The sequence below is a fragment of the Hyperoodon ampullatus genome (genome assembly GCF_949752795.1).
Source record: "Hyperoodon ampullatus genome assembly, chromosome: 10".
Lineage (NCBI taxonomy): Eukaryota > Metazoa > Chordata > Mammalia > Artiodactyla > Ziphiidae > Hyperoodon > Hyperoodon ampullatus.
The window spans coordinates 46,051,034-46,067,931 of record NC_136923.1 but is presented as its reverse complement, the minus strand read 5'-3'; the positions used below and the strand labels follow the sequence as shown (position 1 = coordinate 46,067,931).

The 16,898-nt window shown below is 38.8% G+C and overlaps 1 protein-coding gene across 2 annotated transcripts in view; it reads left to right on the top strand.

Annotated features, from left to right (window-relative positions):
• Positions 1 to 16,898, top strand: part of ULK4 (unc-51 like kinase 4) — a gene marked incomplete at its 5' end in the record, with an annotated part of 522,486 nt that overhangs the window by 45,742 nt on the left and 459,846 nt on the right. For both annotated transcript variants that reach the window (XM_079713313.1, XM_079713312.1), the window contains one exon: positions 31 to 109. In XM_079713313.1, coding sequence (XP_079569439.1) covers positions 31 to 109 — 79 coding nt within the window. The remainder of the gene's footprint in view (positions 1 to 30; positions 110 to 16,898) is intronic.

Below are 16,898 nucleotides of genomic sequence, written 5' to 3'. Positions count from 1 at the left end.
TTTCAGAGCCCATTTTCTCTCTGTTTACAGAAGGGCCAAGGTAGCTCGGTTGATTGGTTTACTGGCCTCGCACACAACGGAGCTCCAGGAAAATACACCTGTTATTGAGGTAATTTCTTTTATTACTGAAATGTTATGAATGGCAAAGATTGTTCTTGATTTTAGAACATGCAGCTTTCATTGGTGTTAAGTGTGGAATTGTGGCAGTTGTTATAAAATAACCTCAGTAGGCCTGTACACTTCAGCACAGCCACTCATTTACAGCATAGTCTGTTGTCAAAGGTGGTGTGGTGGAATTACAAGGCTTGTGGACTCTAGTCATCATTACTACATTTCAGTAATTTTTGGATAAAGTTTATTTCATTACTAGTTTTCTTGTGGTCTACTCAACATTTATTATAACTAAAGTATTTTCTGCTGGAAGCCCAGCTCAACTTCAAATTAAAATTTTTTGGGCTTTTTCACATTGAATTTAGTGTTTTTATCCCCACCAGTTGTCATTTATTTCTGACAATAGCCACAGTATTTAACTGCCAGGCATGCACTAAAGATATTTTCAAATGTGATCGGCACTGTGTATTCACGGGTTCTGAGTCTGTGGATTCAGTCAGCCATGGATTGAAGATATTCAGGGGGAGAAAAGTTCTAGAAAGTTTCAGAAAGCAAAACTTGAATTTGCTGCACACTGGCAAGTATTTATATAAAGTTTACATTGTACTAGGTAGTATAAATAATCTAGAGATGATTTAAAGAATGTGGGAGGATATGCATAGGTTATATGCAAATACTAGGCCATTTTATATAAGAGCATCTGTGGATTTTGGTATTTGTGGGGTTCCTGAAACCAGTTCCCCACAGATGCTGAGGGACAACTGAATCAGTCATTTCTTTCAAATACCAATATTGGGAAGCCTTTATTAATTAACCAGTAATTCCAAGTCCCACGAAGTGGATGCTACCATTGTACTGCCTTTTTGAATGTTCCTGAACACTAAAAACTACTTTCTATCTATCCTGTTAATGTGTACTGCACTTAACTGGCAGTAGATTTTTATCTCTTGGACTAGGAGAGTGTTGAGTCAAAATAGGTGAGAAAAATGAAGGCTTTTAAGGGAGGAAGGGCAGAACTCCTGAAGGAAGGAGAAAATGGTAAAAAGAAGGGATTTTTGTAGAGCCAGACCTGGTAGTGTGGTTTTGGGGGCTTTGAGAAGAATTGTTTAGCCAAGTACTGTCTAATAGAACTATCTGCGGTGAAGGAAGCTGTCCTATATCTGTGCTGTCCAGTACCATAGCCAGTTGCTGGGATGATACTCCAGCTAGTCCTGGGCTGTCTAGGTGGAAGCAAATGGGAGATTAATTTGTGCTCAGTGCATTTCCTCTGCTTATGATTCCGTCCCCATTCCCTGCAATTATTAGACCTCTGAGCTACTAAAGAAAATGTTACTAAGTCTAAACTTTTCCTTCTTTTTGTGACCAAGAAAAATGAATTGTGACCTATATGATCACTGATGGTACCCAGCTTGGCTATCAGAGATCTATAAACTAGATTTTTATCTAAAAGACCAAGCAGGTAGGGCAGTGACCCTTAGGCAGAAGAGGAGAAGGCTTAGAAGCCCAAGAGTGGAGGCTCCTTCTGATGACTCAGAGCAAAGGGTCTCCAATGAAACAGATTTGCTGGAGGAGATGGGAGAGAACTTGATGAAAATTCTAAGACGAAGTCCTGACATTCTAGAGGACATTCTTGGATAATCGAAATAGGAGGGAACAGTGTGTCATGAAGAAAGAGCCCCCGAAGGTGTAAAATATGACTGTTGAATTAAAATATTCAGTAGATGCAGTAGTAAGTAGGAGATACTGGGTACCTTAGAAGCCGAGTTAGTGAATTTGAAGATAAGTAGGATGTGAATTCTCTTAGGATTCAGAAGAAAAAAAAAAGGATAAAAATTATGAACTAAAAAGGCACGGAAGACAGTTGCAGAACATCTCTTACACTGTCCAGTATGGTAGCCATCAGCCAAAAGTGGCTACTAAGCGCTTGAAAAGCAGCAGGTCTGAATTGAGATGAGCTGCAAGTAGAGAACACACACCAGATTTTAAAGCCTCAATATGAAAAAAAAAAATAATGTAAAGTATCTCACCTGTAATTTTCTTTATAGATTACATTTTTATTTTAAATTTTTATTGAAGTATAGTTGATTTACAATGTTGTGTTTGTTTCAGGTGTACAGCAAAGTGAGTCAGTTATACAAATACTTATATCCACTCTTTTTTAGATTACATTCTAAAACAATATTTTGGATATATTAGGATAAATATTAAAATTTTTACTTTTATTTTTTAATGTGGCTACTAGAAAATTTCGAATTGCCCATGTGGCTTGAGTTCTATTTCTATGGGACAGCACTTGTCTAAGATAAACACAATGGGATTTTCAGGAGGAGAGATCCAAGCAAACAGAAATGAAAAATAATAGGAGAAAATTTCACCCTGAGCTGAAGAAAGACTCACATCTTTAGATGAAAAGTTTTTCACCAAATGTCAGGCAAAACAATGAAAAAAAGAATGCACACATAGACCTATCCTGGTGAAATTTGTAATTTCAAAGATAAAAATAAAACCTAAAACCGAGGTTATAAGCAAATAAAAGCAAATTAGACTTACATTTAATTTTTCTGTAACACTAAAGGCTAGAGGATAAAGAAAATGGTGGAAATGGATCGACACTTAGGAGGTCATGTGATGTTAAATTTCTCTGTTATGTCCATTGTACTGCCTACTTGTGGGGACAGAAAACATTTTCAGAAACTCAATCTGAATTTCACCAACATTTCTAAAAAAAATTTACTTGAGCAACCTACTTGAGGAGCTGCCAACTTCAACACCCCCTTCCCCACAAACAAAACAACAAATAAAAACAATGAATCTATTTAAATTTAAGTCTAAATCATAGCTGCTACTGTTGTGAAATATAATCTGGAAAGAATGGATTCTTGAAAAAGAATATAAATATACTTAAAAAATTAATAGTAGCATGGAAGTGAATTCTACATTATTTTAGAGGGTCTGAAAAGGTAAGGGAGACGGGAATGGAGAAGGAAAAGTCAAGTTCTTTCTTGTTCTTTTACGAATTGAACATTTATGGAGTACCTCTTGTGGGTATGGCCTGTGTTACTTGCAGTAAGACTGTCGTTCCAGGCAAGTTCTTGTCTTGTTCTAGAAGGAATTCATAGATGCCGTTTTATTCTTGGCACTGATAATCCATTTCATTCTTGGCGTTGATACTCTTATTCTTAACAAATATTTGTCAGTACCTGCATGTGTACAGGGTGCTATCTAGGTGCTTATTTTATAAAAATAGACGGCAATCTCTGTTCTTGTAGAGCTTGTGTTCCAGTGTAAGGAGAGAGATAATAAACAAATAAATATATAAAATTCGGTGGTGATAAATTCAGTGGGAAAGATGTAGCAGAGTTTGGAAATGATGAGGTGGCAGCAGCGGTGGTTTAGAGACTGGCTGGTTGGGGAAGGCTGAGCAGAGACCTGAGGGAATTGAGGGAATAGTTCCCTCAGCTGGGGAAGAACATTCCAGACGGGGAAGACACATGCACCCCAATGTTCACTGCAGCACTATTTACAATAGCCAGGATATGGAAGCAACCTAAATGTCCATGAACAGAGGAATGGATAAAGAAGATGTGGTACATATATATAATGGAATATTACTCAGCCATTAAAAGGAATGAAATTGGGTCGTTTGTAGAGACATGGATGGACCTGGAGACTGTCATACAGAGTGAAGTGAGTCAGAAAGGGAAAAACAAATGTCGTATATTAACTCATATATGTGGAATCTGAATAAATTAGTATAGACGATCTTATTTACAAAGTGGAAATAAGAGACGCAGATGTAGAGAGCAAATGTATAGATACCAAGGAGGAAAGGGTGGTGGTTAGATGAATTGGGAGATTGGGATTGATGTATATACACTATTGATACTTTGTATAAAATAGATAACTAATGAGAACCTACTGTATAGCACAGGGAACTCTACTCAGTGCTCTGTGGTGACCTAAATGAGAAGGAAATCCAAAAAAGAGGGGATATATGTATACGTATAGCTGATTCACTTTGCGGTACAGTATAACATAATATTGTAAAGCAGCTATACTCCAACAAAAATAAGTAAAAAGAAAAAAAAAAAAAGGACTGGGGGTAGATAAGTGATTGGCACGTTTCGAGAAGCAACGAGGAGGCGAATGTAGCTGGAACCGAGCATGAGATACCGATGGGAGATGAGGTTAGTGAGGTAGCCAGAGGCCAGGCCATCCAGAACCTTGTTGTAAACCATGGTCAGAACTTGGGGTTTTAGTCTGAATGAGATGGGAAGCCATTGGAGGATTTGGAGCAGAGGAGGGCCTTGGTGTGGCCCATGTTTGGAAAGGATCACTTTGTTACAAGGACGGGGGCAAGGTGGAGTCAGACCAGTGAGGGGGCTGTGGCAGTTCAGATGAGGGATGGTGGTGGTGACTTGGACCAGGTTTGTAGTGGTGGAAAGAGTAAAAAATGATTTTATTCTGGATACGTGTTTTTTTTTTTTTTTTTTTTCCACAAATAGATTTTTTTTTTTTTTTTTTCTTTTCTGTACGCGGGCCTCTCACTGTTGTGGCCTCTCCCGTTGTGGAGCACAGGCTCTGGACGTGCAGGCTCAGCGGCCATGGCTCACGGGCCCAGCCGCTCTGCGGCACGTGGGATCCTCCCGGACCGGAGCACAAACCCGTGTCCCCTGCATCGGCAGGCGGACCCCCAACCACTGCGCCACCAGGGAAGCCCCACAGATAGATTTTGAAGAGTGTTGATAGATCTGCCGATTGCTATGATATTTGAAGGCAGACTTTCATAACCAAGTGTGGCCAATATAAATTCTAGTATTCAATATGAAAAGTGCTGAGGCATCAGAAAAGCAAATCCAAGATGAAATTTCACGACAGGCACCGGACTGGCAAAAATTAAAAAACCTTAACAATCCTCAGTGTTGGTGAAAATAACTGAGCAGAAGGAGGGCTCACATGCTGCTGAGGAATGTAAATGGGCAGAGCCGCTCTGGCAAACTGCTTGATCTCTGAAAGCTGAGCACATCACTACCCTGTAACCCAGGGTAACAAGTGACATGTACAGGAATATATATTGCTAGCATGATTTGTAACAGCCCGAGATTTGAAACAACCCACGTGTCTATCAACAGCAGAATCGACAAAGTATGTCACATTCACACAGTGGAATGCTGAATAGCATTGCAAATGAGTTCATTCTTTCAGCACTGGGAAATACGCTGGGATGAATCTCACAGTCATAGATAGTTTTCCTAGACATCAGTAGGACATTCCCTGGGCAAGACTGATCTATATATTCAGGAATGTCCTGGGGCTGTGTTGGCTCTTGTTTAGAGGGTCAGCTCCCGCTCGGTGCCAGAGGTGATGAGGGAGAGGGGTACGTAGGTAGGAGTCATGGAAGGTCTGGAGATGAGGGCTGCCTTGAGGCACAGAGTCTGGGGAAGACAGAACAGAAGGCAGGGCTGGAGCTGAGAGGCTGCCCAAGTCCTCGTGCTTGGGACTCCTGTGGCTCTGATGGGATAGTATATTCTGTCACAGGAACTGGGCAGGTCTGGGCAGAAGGCATCAGTCACCTCGGGTGATGTGCCCAGCTCACCCCTGGCTCCATGCCTGTGGCCTGGTCCCCCTGGAAATTGCTGCTGTTGCGGCTGTGGCTACTGGGAGCATTTGGCCCAGCAGTTCTTGAGCTGAACCTGTCCCCGTGCTCACTCGGGTTGAGTTCTGTGGCCAGTGCTTCCCTCTCTTCAGAGACTGGGTACTTTGTGTTCTCCGAGTATTTCCCCAGCTCCTGTTGCTGTCCCTTATTAATTAAACATTGCATTCCTGGGCTTCCCTGGTGGCACAGTGGTTGAGAGTCCGCCTGCCGATGCAGGGGACACGGGTTCGTGCCCCGGTCCGGGAGGATCCCACATGCCGCGGAGCGGCTGGGCCTGTGAGCCATGGCCGCTGAGCCTGTGCTCCGCAATGGGAGAGGCTACAACAGTGAGAGGCCTGCGTACCGCAAAAGAAAAAAAAAAAAAAACAAACCCCGAAAAAAAACAAAACCAAAAAAAACCATTGCATTCCTGATGCTCCATTGAGAGGAGGAGGTGCGTGTTAATTCCTGAGGTCCTTGTACACTCTGTTCCTTCTCTTTTCCCTCTCTGGTTGTTAGCTGATGTTTTATTAATTTGAAATGAAACTTGGGAAAAATCATACTTAATTTAAAAAAGCAAGTATATATTTAACTACCTAGGAAACTTTAGAATTATGAATTAACATATACTATATTGTGAATTATTTTCTGTTGGATAATGACGAGTTTACAGGATAACTTGAAATTGTGTCAGGTGCTCCTTTGTGATGCCATCTTTTTTTTTTTTTCTGTTACTACTTAACATTTTTTAGTTCTTTATTAATTCCTATGACCAATTGGCTGTAACAATTAAAACAGCCACTAGAGAGCGCTCAAACACTGGAAACAAAGTTTTTCAAGTTAAGAATTTATTTTACAACTTCGGGAAGAAGTAGGCTTGGCAGGTATTTGGTACTGTGTTCATCTTTTCCCTGTTTTTTGGAGTTTCTGCATGAAATGTGGTTCCAGTCCATTGGCAATTGTTACCATTTGAGATTAACGAAAGCCATGACAGCCTCTCCAGAACAATGCAGTCATTTCAGGAGATTTGGACTCCTGTGAGGCCCTATGATGAGCCTTAGGTTCAGAACTCTTGAGACCAGCTTTCTGTAACACAATTGTGTCTTCATACATAGTTTTTCAGTAAATCATTAAAAAATTTCAAGTGTGAGATGCGTTCTGATTTTTCCAGTAGGTTTACTACCAGCAGACAATAAAACTCATGGTTGAAGATCCTGTAGGTATTTTAAAGGCATAGAATCACATTTTATTTTATTTTATTAATTTATGTTTTAAATTTTATTTTATTTTTTATTGGAGTATAGTTGATATAGTGTTGTATCAGTTTCAGGTGTACAGTAAAGTGATTCAGTTATGCATACATATATATTCCTTTTCAGATTCTTTTCCCTTATAGGTTATTACAAAATATTAATGGTTTCCTGTGCTATGTAGTAGGTCCTTGTTGGTTATCTATTTTATATATGGTAGTGTGTATATATGAATCCCAAACTCCTAATTTATCCTTCCTCTCTTTCCCCTTTGGTAACCATAAGTTTGTTTTCTGTGTCTGTGGGTTTATTTCTGTTTTGTATATAAGTTGATTTGTATCATTTTTCTTTTTTTTAGATTCCACATATAAGCGATACCATATGACATTTGTCTTTGGCTTACTTCACTTAGTATGATAATCTCTAGGTCTTTCCATGTTGCTGCAAATGGCATGATTTCATTCTTTTTTATAGAACCTCATTTTTTTTTTTTTTTTTTTTTTTTTTGCGGTACGCGGGCCTCTCACCGCTGTGGCCTCTCCTGCTGCGGAGCACAGGCTCCGGTCGGGCAGGCTCAGCGGCCATGGCTCACGGGCCCAGCTGCTCCGCGGCATGTGGGATCTTCCCAGACGGGGGCACGAACCCGCATCCGCTGCATCGGCAGGTAGACTCTCAACCACTGCGCCACCAGGGAAGCCCAGAACCTCATTTTAAAGATAGATTTTATTCATTTTGTTTTATTATTTTTGGCTGTGTTGGGTCTTCGTTGCTGCAGGCGGGCTTTCTCTAGTTGCGGAGAGCGGGGGCTACTCTTTGTTGCGGTGCGCAGGCTTCTCATTGCGGTGGCTTCTCTTGTTGCGGAGCACAGGCTCCAGGCGTGGGCTTCAGTAGTTGTGGCTAGCGGGCTCTAGAGCGCAGGCTCAGTAGTTGTGGTGCACGGGCTTAGTTGCTCCACGGCATGTGGGATCTTCCCGGACCAGGGCTCGAACCCGTGTCCCCTGCATTGGCAGGTGCATTCTTAACTACTGCACCACCCGGGAAGCCCTAGGACCTCATTTTATTATTCATCACTGTAATCCACAGTGCCTAGCCATTCAAGTAACGTGTATTTCTGGTATTCAGTCAGTGTTAAAGGATTTAATAAATGATTACAAGAATGGTGGGAAAGTGTGGCAGTATAATTTGTTACAAAGAGACAGAAGAGATGGAGAAAAATCTATTTTACTCTCCTTATGACACAATTTAAGTCCCTTCCATCCTATTCTATCATCAATGGCTACAGAAAAGAGTTGTTCATGATCTCTTGTATATATTGAATATTTAGAAGCATTTATTCAATTCTTCTTTGTCTTTTCTACAGAAAAATATTGCCAGCTTTTTAAACTTTTCTTCCTAGATATCACATTTACCACCCTGTTGTGGTTTGTTGTGGTTCTTATGTGTAATAATTTAAAATAAATATTATATTATCCTACATATATGTAGTCTTAAGCATGCAGTGGATATATTTTATGAAATTGAATATAGAGCCTTAAAATTTAGAACTGGAAGGAATATTAATACACACTCTAGTTTGATCCCTTCATTAAACATTTTTATTATGGAAAATGTCAACATACATAAAAGTAGACTGAAATAATGAGCTATCAATTCCAACAATTATTAGAATTTTACCAATATTGTTCGTCTGTTGTCTTATCTCTCAGTCACCCTCCCTATCCCATTCCTTCTCTCTGTTCTCTTCCCTCTGTCTTCCCCCTCCTCCTTTCCCTTCCCCTTGCTATAATTTTTTTTTTTTTGGCTGTGCCATGTGGTGTGCAGGATCTTATTTCCCCAATCAGGGATTGAACCTGTGCCCCCTGCAGTGGAATTGTGGAGTCCTAACCACTGGGCTGGCAGGGAATTCCACCACCACCTTGCTATAGTATTTTTTAAAAAAATTCCAGACATCATATTATATTCTTAAATACTCTAGTACATATTATATATAACAGAAAAGGTTTTTAAAAAATACCATCACAATACCATTATCACACCCAACAAAATCGACGGTGGTTTCTTTTTTTTTTTTTTTTTTTTTTTTTGCGGTACGTGGGCCTCTCACTGTTGTGGCCTCTCCCGCTGCGGAGCACAGGCTCCGGACGCACAGGCCCAGCAGCCATGGCTCACGGGCCCAGCCGCTCCGCGACATGTGGGATCTTCCCGGACCGGGGCCCGAACCCACGTCCCCTGCATCGGCAGGCGGACTCTCAACAACTGCGCCACCAGGGAAGCCCATGGTGGTTTCTTAATATCATCTAATACCCAGTGTTCATGTTTTCTTGATGGTCTTATACGTGTCATTTTTTTTTTTTTTTTTTGCGTCGCGTCTTAGTTGTGGCACGCAGGCTCTTTGTTGCGGCGCGTGGACTTCTCTCTAGTTGTGGCTCGTGGGCTCCAGAGCACACGGGCTCAGTAGTTGCAGCACACAGGCTTAGTTGCCCCACGGCACGTGGGATCTTAGTTCCCTGACCAGGGATTGAACTAGCGTCCCCTGCATTGGAAGGCAGATTCTTAACCACTGGACCACCAGGGAAGTCCCTCATCCATGTCATTTTGTATTTTATCATTGAACCAGGATTGAAACAAGGCCCTATATTGCATTTAGATAACGTTGACTCTTAAGTCCCTTAATTTCAAACATTTTCCTATTATTTTTTAGTGCCATTTATTTATCAAAAACAAATTGTCCTTTGTTTTAGCCAAAGCTGGAATGTTGGAAGCTTTCTTCTGTCCTTTTGGTGCCATGGTTCTCTCTCACCTGTATTTCCTGTGAACTGCTAGTTGGGTGTAGAGCCTTGATTAGATTCAAGTTGCTTTATGGAGGAAGGGTAAGAATTCTTCCTACCTGGTGCTGTGTATTTCCTATTGCCTCATAGGGAGGTGTGTATAATAATGTCTGGTTGCCTTCTTATTACTGATGTGATTGCTCACTGGCTTCAGGTGTGGTCAGCCCTCTGATTATGAACTTTCCCATCACTCTCATACTTAGTAGTTTTAGCATCCATTGATGATCATTGCTTATTGCATTAGTCCTTTAGGGTTCCAAAAATGGTAATTTTCTCATTCTGTAATTCCTTTCTCATTTACAGCTGGGCGTTTTCCTTACATAAGAGCTTTCCCATATCAGCTAATTGGTTATCCTAAAATATAGTTTGTTTAGCAAAGGCAGGATAAATGATTGTTGCCCTTTATAGACCAATATTCAGAATAATAAGTTGGTGCCTTAGTAGTCTTAATCTGTCCAATGAGATTTTCTTTATATTAAGAAATTATGGATTTACATATGTATGTTTATTTCAGTCTGTTGTAGTCATTAGTCTTTTGGATGCTTAAGTTGTTCCATTTCAGGCCAATGGGAGACTGTTCTAGTTTGCTCCTCTCTACTTTCTACATGAGCCTACTACTGTGTCTGATAACTTACTTGCTTTCTGTCCACAAGATTTCACTATTCTTGGGAAGAGTCAGCCCTAGTTCTGAAGTCAATTCTATAAGGAACCTTGTTTAATTTTAGCTGAAAATGGTGCTTCGAGAATGCAGTCTGGGTAGGGGTGCTCACTGCTGCTGGGATTGTCGTTTCTTTTCGAACTTTTCACGGGTGAGAGCTAGGAAGTATTTCTTAAAGAGAAAAGTCACAAGTTCATTCATACCTATACTTCCAGTTCACATTTAAAATGATGGTTTTTACCTTTTTATTTAAAATTTTAATTTCTCATAAACTGAAAGTCTTAGCTGCTAATGACATTAACATACCTATTTTCTTTAACCTATAGTTTAGAATAAATAGTTTAAAAATAATAACCATGTTATTACTAACAGTAAAACTACAAAGTGCTGTTTAAGATATTTTTGTTTTATTTTGTTTTTTTTGGTCCTTGGGATACAATCCACTAGGTGATATATACAGTCAAAATACTGAGTTTTCAGGTCAATTCAAATAATTCTTCACTTTGTACTTCTGTCACCAGTATGATATATAATTATATATATTTTTCAATTTGTATTACATATTTTGGCATTAGAGATTTAGGGATTGCTTTGTGCTTTCTTTTTGGATCAAAGATGGTAATGCTTTTTTTTACTGAAGAGTTACAAATATACAGAAATGTGTACAAAACATAAATTTCATGCTCACCGAATTGTCACAAAGTGAAAACCCAGGAAGCTGCCACTGGTTCAAGAAATAGAACATTGCCAGCTCACCAGCACACCCCTTGTGCCCTGTCTCGATCGCTACTCTCTCCCTTTGCTTTAAAGGTATCTACTACCATACCTCTGGTACTGTGATTATTTTGCCTGTTTTTGAATTTTATTTAAATTGAATCATATGACGTATTCTTTGGTATCTGGCTTATTTTGTTACATGTCATGTGTGTGAAATTCATCCTTGTTTTAGGTGTCTGTAGTTCCTTTTCATTACAGCATCACACCACTAGTGATGGACATTTGGGTTGTTTGCCATATTTGGCTATTATAAATAAATCTTGTAAAAACATTTTGATGCACTTATGTGAACTTTCTGTTAGATAAACCTAGAAGTTAGAATTGCTAGGTCATAGCGTATGTGTATGTTCAACTTTAGAGGGTAATCTAAACTGTTTTCCAAAACGGTTGTATAAACTTAAAATCCTTTCACCAATGAAAGAGAATTTTCAGTGATTTGTATTCTCATTAATACTTGGTTTTGGTATAAAATCATGTTAAATTAGTATCTACCAAGTTCTTTATTTTTAACATGAATGAGTATTGAATTGGTTATATGATATCTATAGAGGTGATTGTATGGGTTTTATTCCTGTCTCTGTTAATAGGTGGATTATATCAATGGCAACCCTAAAATTAAACCACCCTAGCATTTTTCAAAGTAACTCTACTTTTGAGTCATGATGTAGTAACATCTTTATAATGCACTGTTGGATTCTTTCTGCTAATATTTCTTCTGTATTTGTCTCCCCATTTCCCCCCCCATGACATTGAGTTCTTGAAAAGCCCAAGCCAGTTGTCTTGTAGAATGTTCCACATTTGTCTACTTGCTTTTTCTTACCATCATGAAACTTGATTTTCGAGTCCCTACATTTCCTATAAACTATAAGTTAGGTTTAGAGGCTTGATTAGATTCAGGTTAAAGTTTGTTTTTTTTTTTTTTGTAAGACTATATCATAGGTGATATTGGGTGCTTCATATTTCATCATATCAGGAAGCATATGGTGTTTGTACCCTATTAATTGTACTTGAATCACTTGATTAAAGAGGTGATGACATATATCTCCATTGTGAAGTTACATCTTTTTCCTTTGCAGTGTCACTTTCAGTGCCAAGTTAAGTATACAATAAGAAAATAATTTGAAAAGTTATAGGGATTGTAACTCGCTTGTTTTAACCTTTTTCTAAATTGAAATGCACAATTTTAGTTAGTTCATGACATGTTAGTCAAGGTATTAGCTGTTATTAATTGCCGTTACGTTTTTCTCATTTCATTTTCAACAGATTAATTCACTAAGTTCATCGTGCTATGCAACATTATTATTGCCATTGCTGTTTTGAAATTCATCTAATTTTCAAATTTATTTTGCTTTTTATGTCCTAATTTTTTTTTTGGTAGGATAATCACATCTTGTGATTTAGTTGCTCAAAAGATGAAATCTTCTCTGAATTCTTGATTTAAGAATATTGACACTCTGTTATTCAGCCTTCTACTGAATTGGTTTTAGACTTGAACTTTATGTTAAACAGTAGATATATGGTGATTTAAAGCATTATTCAACTTAGTTCTCTCTGAACATTGTGTACTTGTGGAACTCTAAACACGGGACATGATGAACTGTATTTAGGGACAGTTGGCTGTTCTGGCATCTGTTTTAGAGGTTGTGGTGTAGCGTGCTCCACTTTGGGCTCTTGCTCTCTATTAAGCTGCACAATTGCACCACTTCCTCCGCCGTCCCGGTGCCTTGCATGCTGTAGCTTTTCACTACTGGAACAACTGCACGTGGCAAGCTCAGTCATGGTCCTTATTTTCCACAGTCCTCATTTCCAACTTATAGCTTTTTTGAAGAACAAATGATACTTGTTGCACTTTTGAGAGTGTACATATTTTATGTACATAAATGAAATTGTTTTGGGGAATGTACATATTTTATGTACATAAGTGAAATTGTTTTTACCTAGAGTTTTCCCCATGTAGCGTTTATTATGCTTTTTTCTAATTATAAAATAATGTATGGTTTTCTTTTTAAAAAAATATTTCATTTATTTATTTATTTGTCTGAGTCGGGTCTTAGTTGTGGCACACGGGGTCTTTAGGTGCGGCATGATCTAGTTCCCTGACCAGGGATCAAACCCTGGCCCCCTGCATTGGGAGCACGGAGTCTTAGCCACTGGACCACAAGGGAAATCTTTGGCTTTCTAATTATGACAACTTAGCTACTTAGATTACCTGGAAATCCTCCCACAGCAAAATAAATATCTAGAAATACAGGATAAAATGTAACAAAAAGATTTGTAAAATACTTAGATGCACAAGAAAGGGAAATTCTCAAAAGTCAGAAATGGGGAGCTGAAATCTGAAATGGTAAGACTTTGAGGCTGTCTGAGGCAGGGTAGGGTGGTGGTTATTGCTGTTAATTTTGAGATCTGGTAGAACTTAAGAACAGTAGATGAGGCCTTAGGTTCCCCAGTGGCAGTTAGTTGGAACTAAGACTCTTGAAGAGCTATCCCTGTAGTAAAAGGGGAATTTTGCAAGGAGAATAAAAAAAGGAGCAATCCATTTATTTACACTGGGAGATAACAAGCAAGCTTGTTGATTTTTATCTTCAGCTCTAGAAAGGTTAAAAAAAGTTTTCATATAAGTTTGTAACCACAGTTTTTTGAGTTCATTAATGTTTGGAGTATGCATTTATACTTCTTTCTTCCCAACTGAGAAATTAACATAAAAATCAGACCTGGGTTGGAGTTCTGGTTCTGGTAATGGTTGAGAAGCTTCTGCCAATAATGATAATGAATCGGGACAGAATATAAAAACGGAAGTAGGTAGAAGCTAGAGGGGACACACAACTTGAAAGAAAGGAAGCTGTGTGAGCTGTGTTTTTAACTGGCTTTTCTTCAGGCAGGTGCTCTGAGTTCACACAGGGGAACAGAGTTCAAGTAGAACCCAACAGTCTTCCTGGATCAAGGAACTGAGTCCCACCACTTAACTTGGTGGGACTTGACCTCCAAACTCTTATCTCCCCAGCACTGAGCAACTGTTGAAATTTCTGCTCCTCTTTGACCTCTCACTCACTGCTTTCTGCTGGGGTCCAGGGAGTTTCACTCAACGCACACACACAGCCTCCAAGTTAGCCAAGGACCTCAGAAACTTTTGGAAAATTTTCAACAATTATCCCATCAAAATTTTTTTCTATCTCATTCTCTATTTTATGTGTATATTATGTTGTATGTACACATTGTATGTGTTTTTGCATTGTATGTGAAATAGGTAATGTTGATTTAAGGTGAAATGTGATTACTTAACGGATGCTATGGTAACCTGAAGAGTATCCAGTAAAAAAAAGTAAACAAAGAGCTGTAGCTAATTTGGTCAGTAGAAGAAATGAAATGCAATTCTAAATTAATACTCAATCAAAAATAAGTCGGGAAAGGAAGATTAAAGGGAGAAAGATCAAATGGGACAAATAGAAAGCAAATAGCAAGATGATAGACTTAAACCATACCACATTAATAATTACATTAAAGTTCAGTGGCCTAGATACTTGAGTCAAAAGGTACAGATTGTCATACTGGATTAGAAAAAGCCTAACTATATGCAGTTACATAAGCCATACTTTAAACATGAAGATAGACTAACAACATGGAAGAAGATATACCATGGAAACACTGATAACAAGAAAGCTGCATGGCTATGTTAATAACAAAGTATATGCTAAGGGAGTTACACTAGAGATAAAGATGGGTGTTTCATAATGAGAGTTTCAATTTATTAGAAAACATATTAACAATCCTGAATTTGTAGGCACCAACCAAGAGCACTTTAAAATAAATGAAGGGAAAATTGACAGAACTAAAAGAAGTAGACAAATCTGTTATTATTGTTGGGTAATTTTTAAACAAGCAAGACAAAGTCAGGACACAGAAGATTTGAGTGATATGAATGAAATTGAAATAATTGACATTTATAGAATACTAATTTGAACAACTGTAAAATATTTACATTCATTTAAAATGCACACTGAATATTCACTAAGACCATATTGTCAGCCATAAAACATATCTTAACAACAAAGGATTAAAATCATTTAGAATATATTCTCTGACGACGATGGAATTTAGAAGTTAATAAGAGGAAATCTAGAAAATCCTCAAATATTTAGAGCTTAAGCAAAATACTTTTAAGTAACTCATGTTTTTTTTCCTCTTTTTCATCAGTTTCATGATTTATTTATTTTTATTGAAGTATAGTTGCTCGACACTGTTGTGTTTCAGGTGTACAGCACAGTGATTCAGTTATACATAATATATATCTATTCTTTGTCAGATTCTTTTCTCTTATAGGTTATTACAAAATATTGAGTGTAGTTCCCTGTGCTGTATTGGTCCTTGATGGTTATCTATTTTATATGTAGGAGTGTATATATGTTAGTCCCAGATTCCTAAATTATCCCTCGCCCCTTTCCCCTTTGGTAAGCATAAGTTTGTTTTCTATGTCTGTGGGTCTCTTTCTGTTTTGTAAATAAGTTCATTTGTATTTTATTTTTAATTCCATGTATGAGCGATATCATATCTGTCTTTCACTTAGTATGATAATCTCTAGGTCCATCTCTGTTGCTGCAAATGGCATTATTTCATTCTTTTTTTTATGGCTGAGTAATATTCCATTGTATACACATTCCACATCTTCTTTATCCATTCTTCTGTTGATGGACATTTAGGTAGTTTCCATGTCTTGGCTATTGTAAGCAGCGCTGCAGTGAATTGTAATAGTGCTGCATGTGTCTTTTCGAATTAGTTTTCTCCAGATACTCGCCCAGTAGTGGGATTGCTGGATCGTACTGGTAACTCTAATTTTAGTTTTTCAAGGACCCTCCATACTCTCCTCCATAGTGGCTGCACCAGTTTACATTCCCACCAACAGTAACTCATGTGTTAATGAAAAACTCTGAAGAGGATTTAGGTAAATTTTAAACTGAATGATAATGGACGCCCAACACGTCAAGAGTTTTGTGATGCTGTTAAAGTGGGAGTGAGAGGGAAATAGTCCACAGCTTTAAATGCTCAGAGACGAGCACTAGCTATGAAAAGCCTAACACGTATCCCAGTTGCCTGGAAGGTTTGTTAGAATGCAGATTGTTGGACCTCACCTACAGAGTCTCTCACTCAGTAGGTCTGGAGTGGGGCACAATAATTTGTATCTTAATAAATTCCTAGATGACTTTGTACTGCTGCTGGTTCCAGGACTGTACTTTGAGAACCACTATATGAGAAATCAAGAATGTTCTAAGTTCCAATTTAGGAAGTTTAGGGCTTCCCTGGTGGCGCAGTGTTAAGAATCCACCTGCCAGTGCAGGGGACACGGGTACAAGCCCTGGTCTGGGAAGATCCCACATGCCGCAGAGCAGCTAAGCCCGTGCGCCACAACTACTGAGCCTGCGCTCTAGAGCCCGCGAGCCACAGCTGCTGAGCCTGCGTGCCACAACTACTGAAGCCCACGCACCTAGAGCCCATGCTCTGCTACAAGAGAAGCCACTGCAAGGAGAAGACCGTGCAGCACAATGAAGAGTAGCCCCCACTCACTGCAACTAGAGAAAGTCCGTGTGCAGCAACAAAGACCCAATGCAGCCAAAAATAGATAAATAAAATAAATAAATTTATTT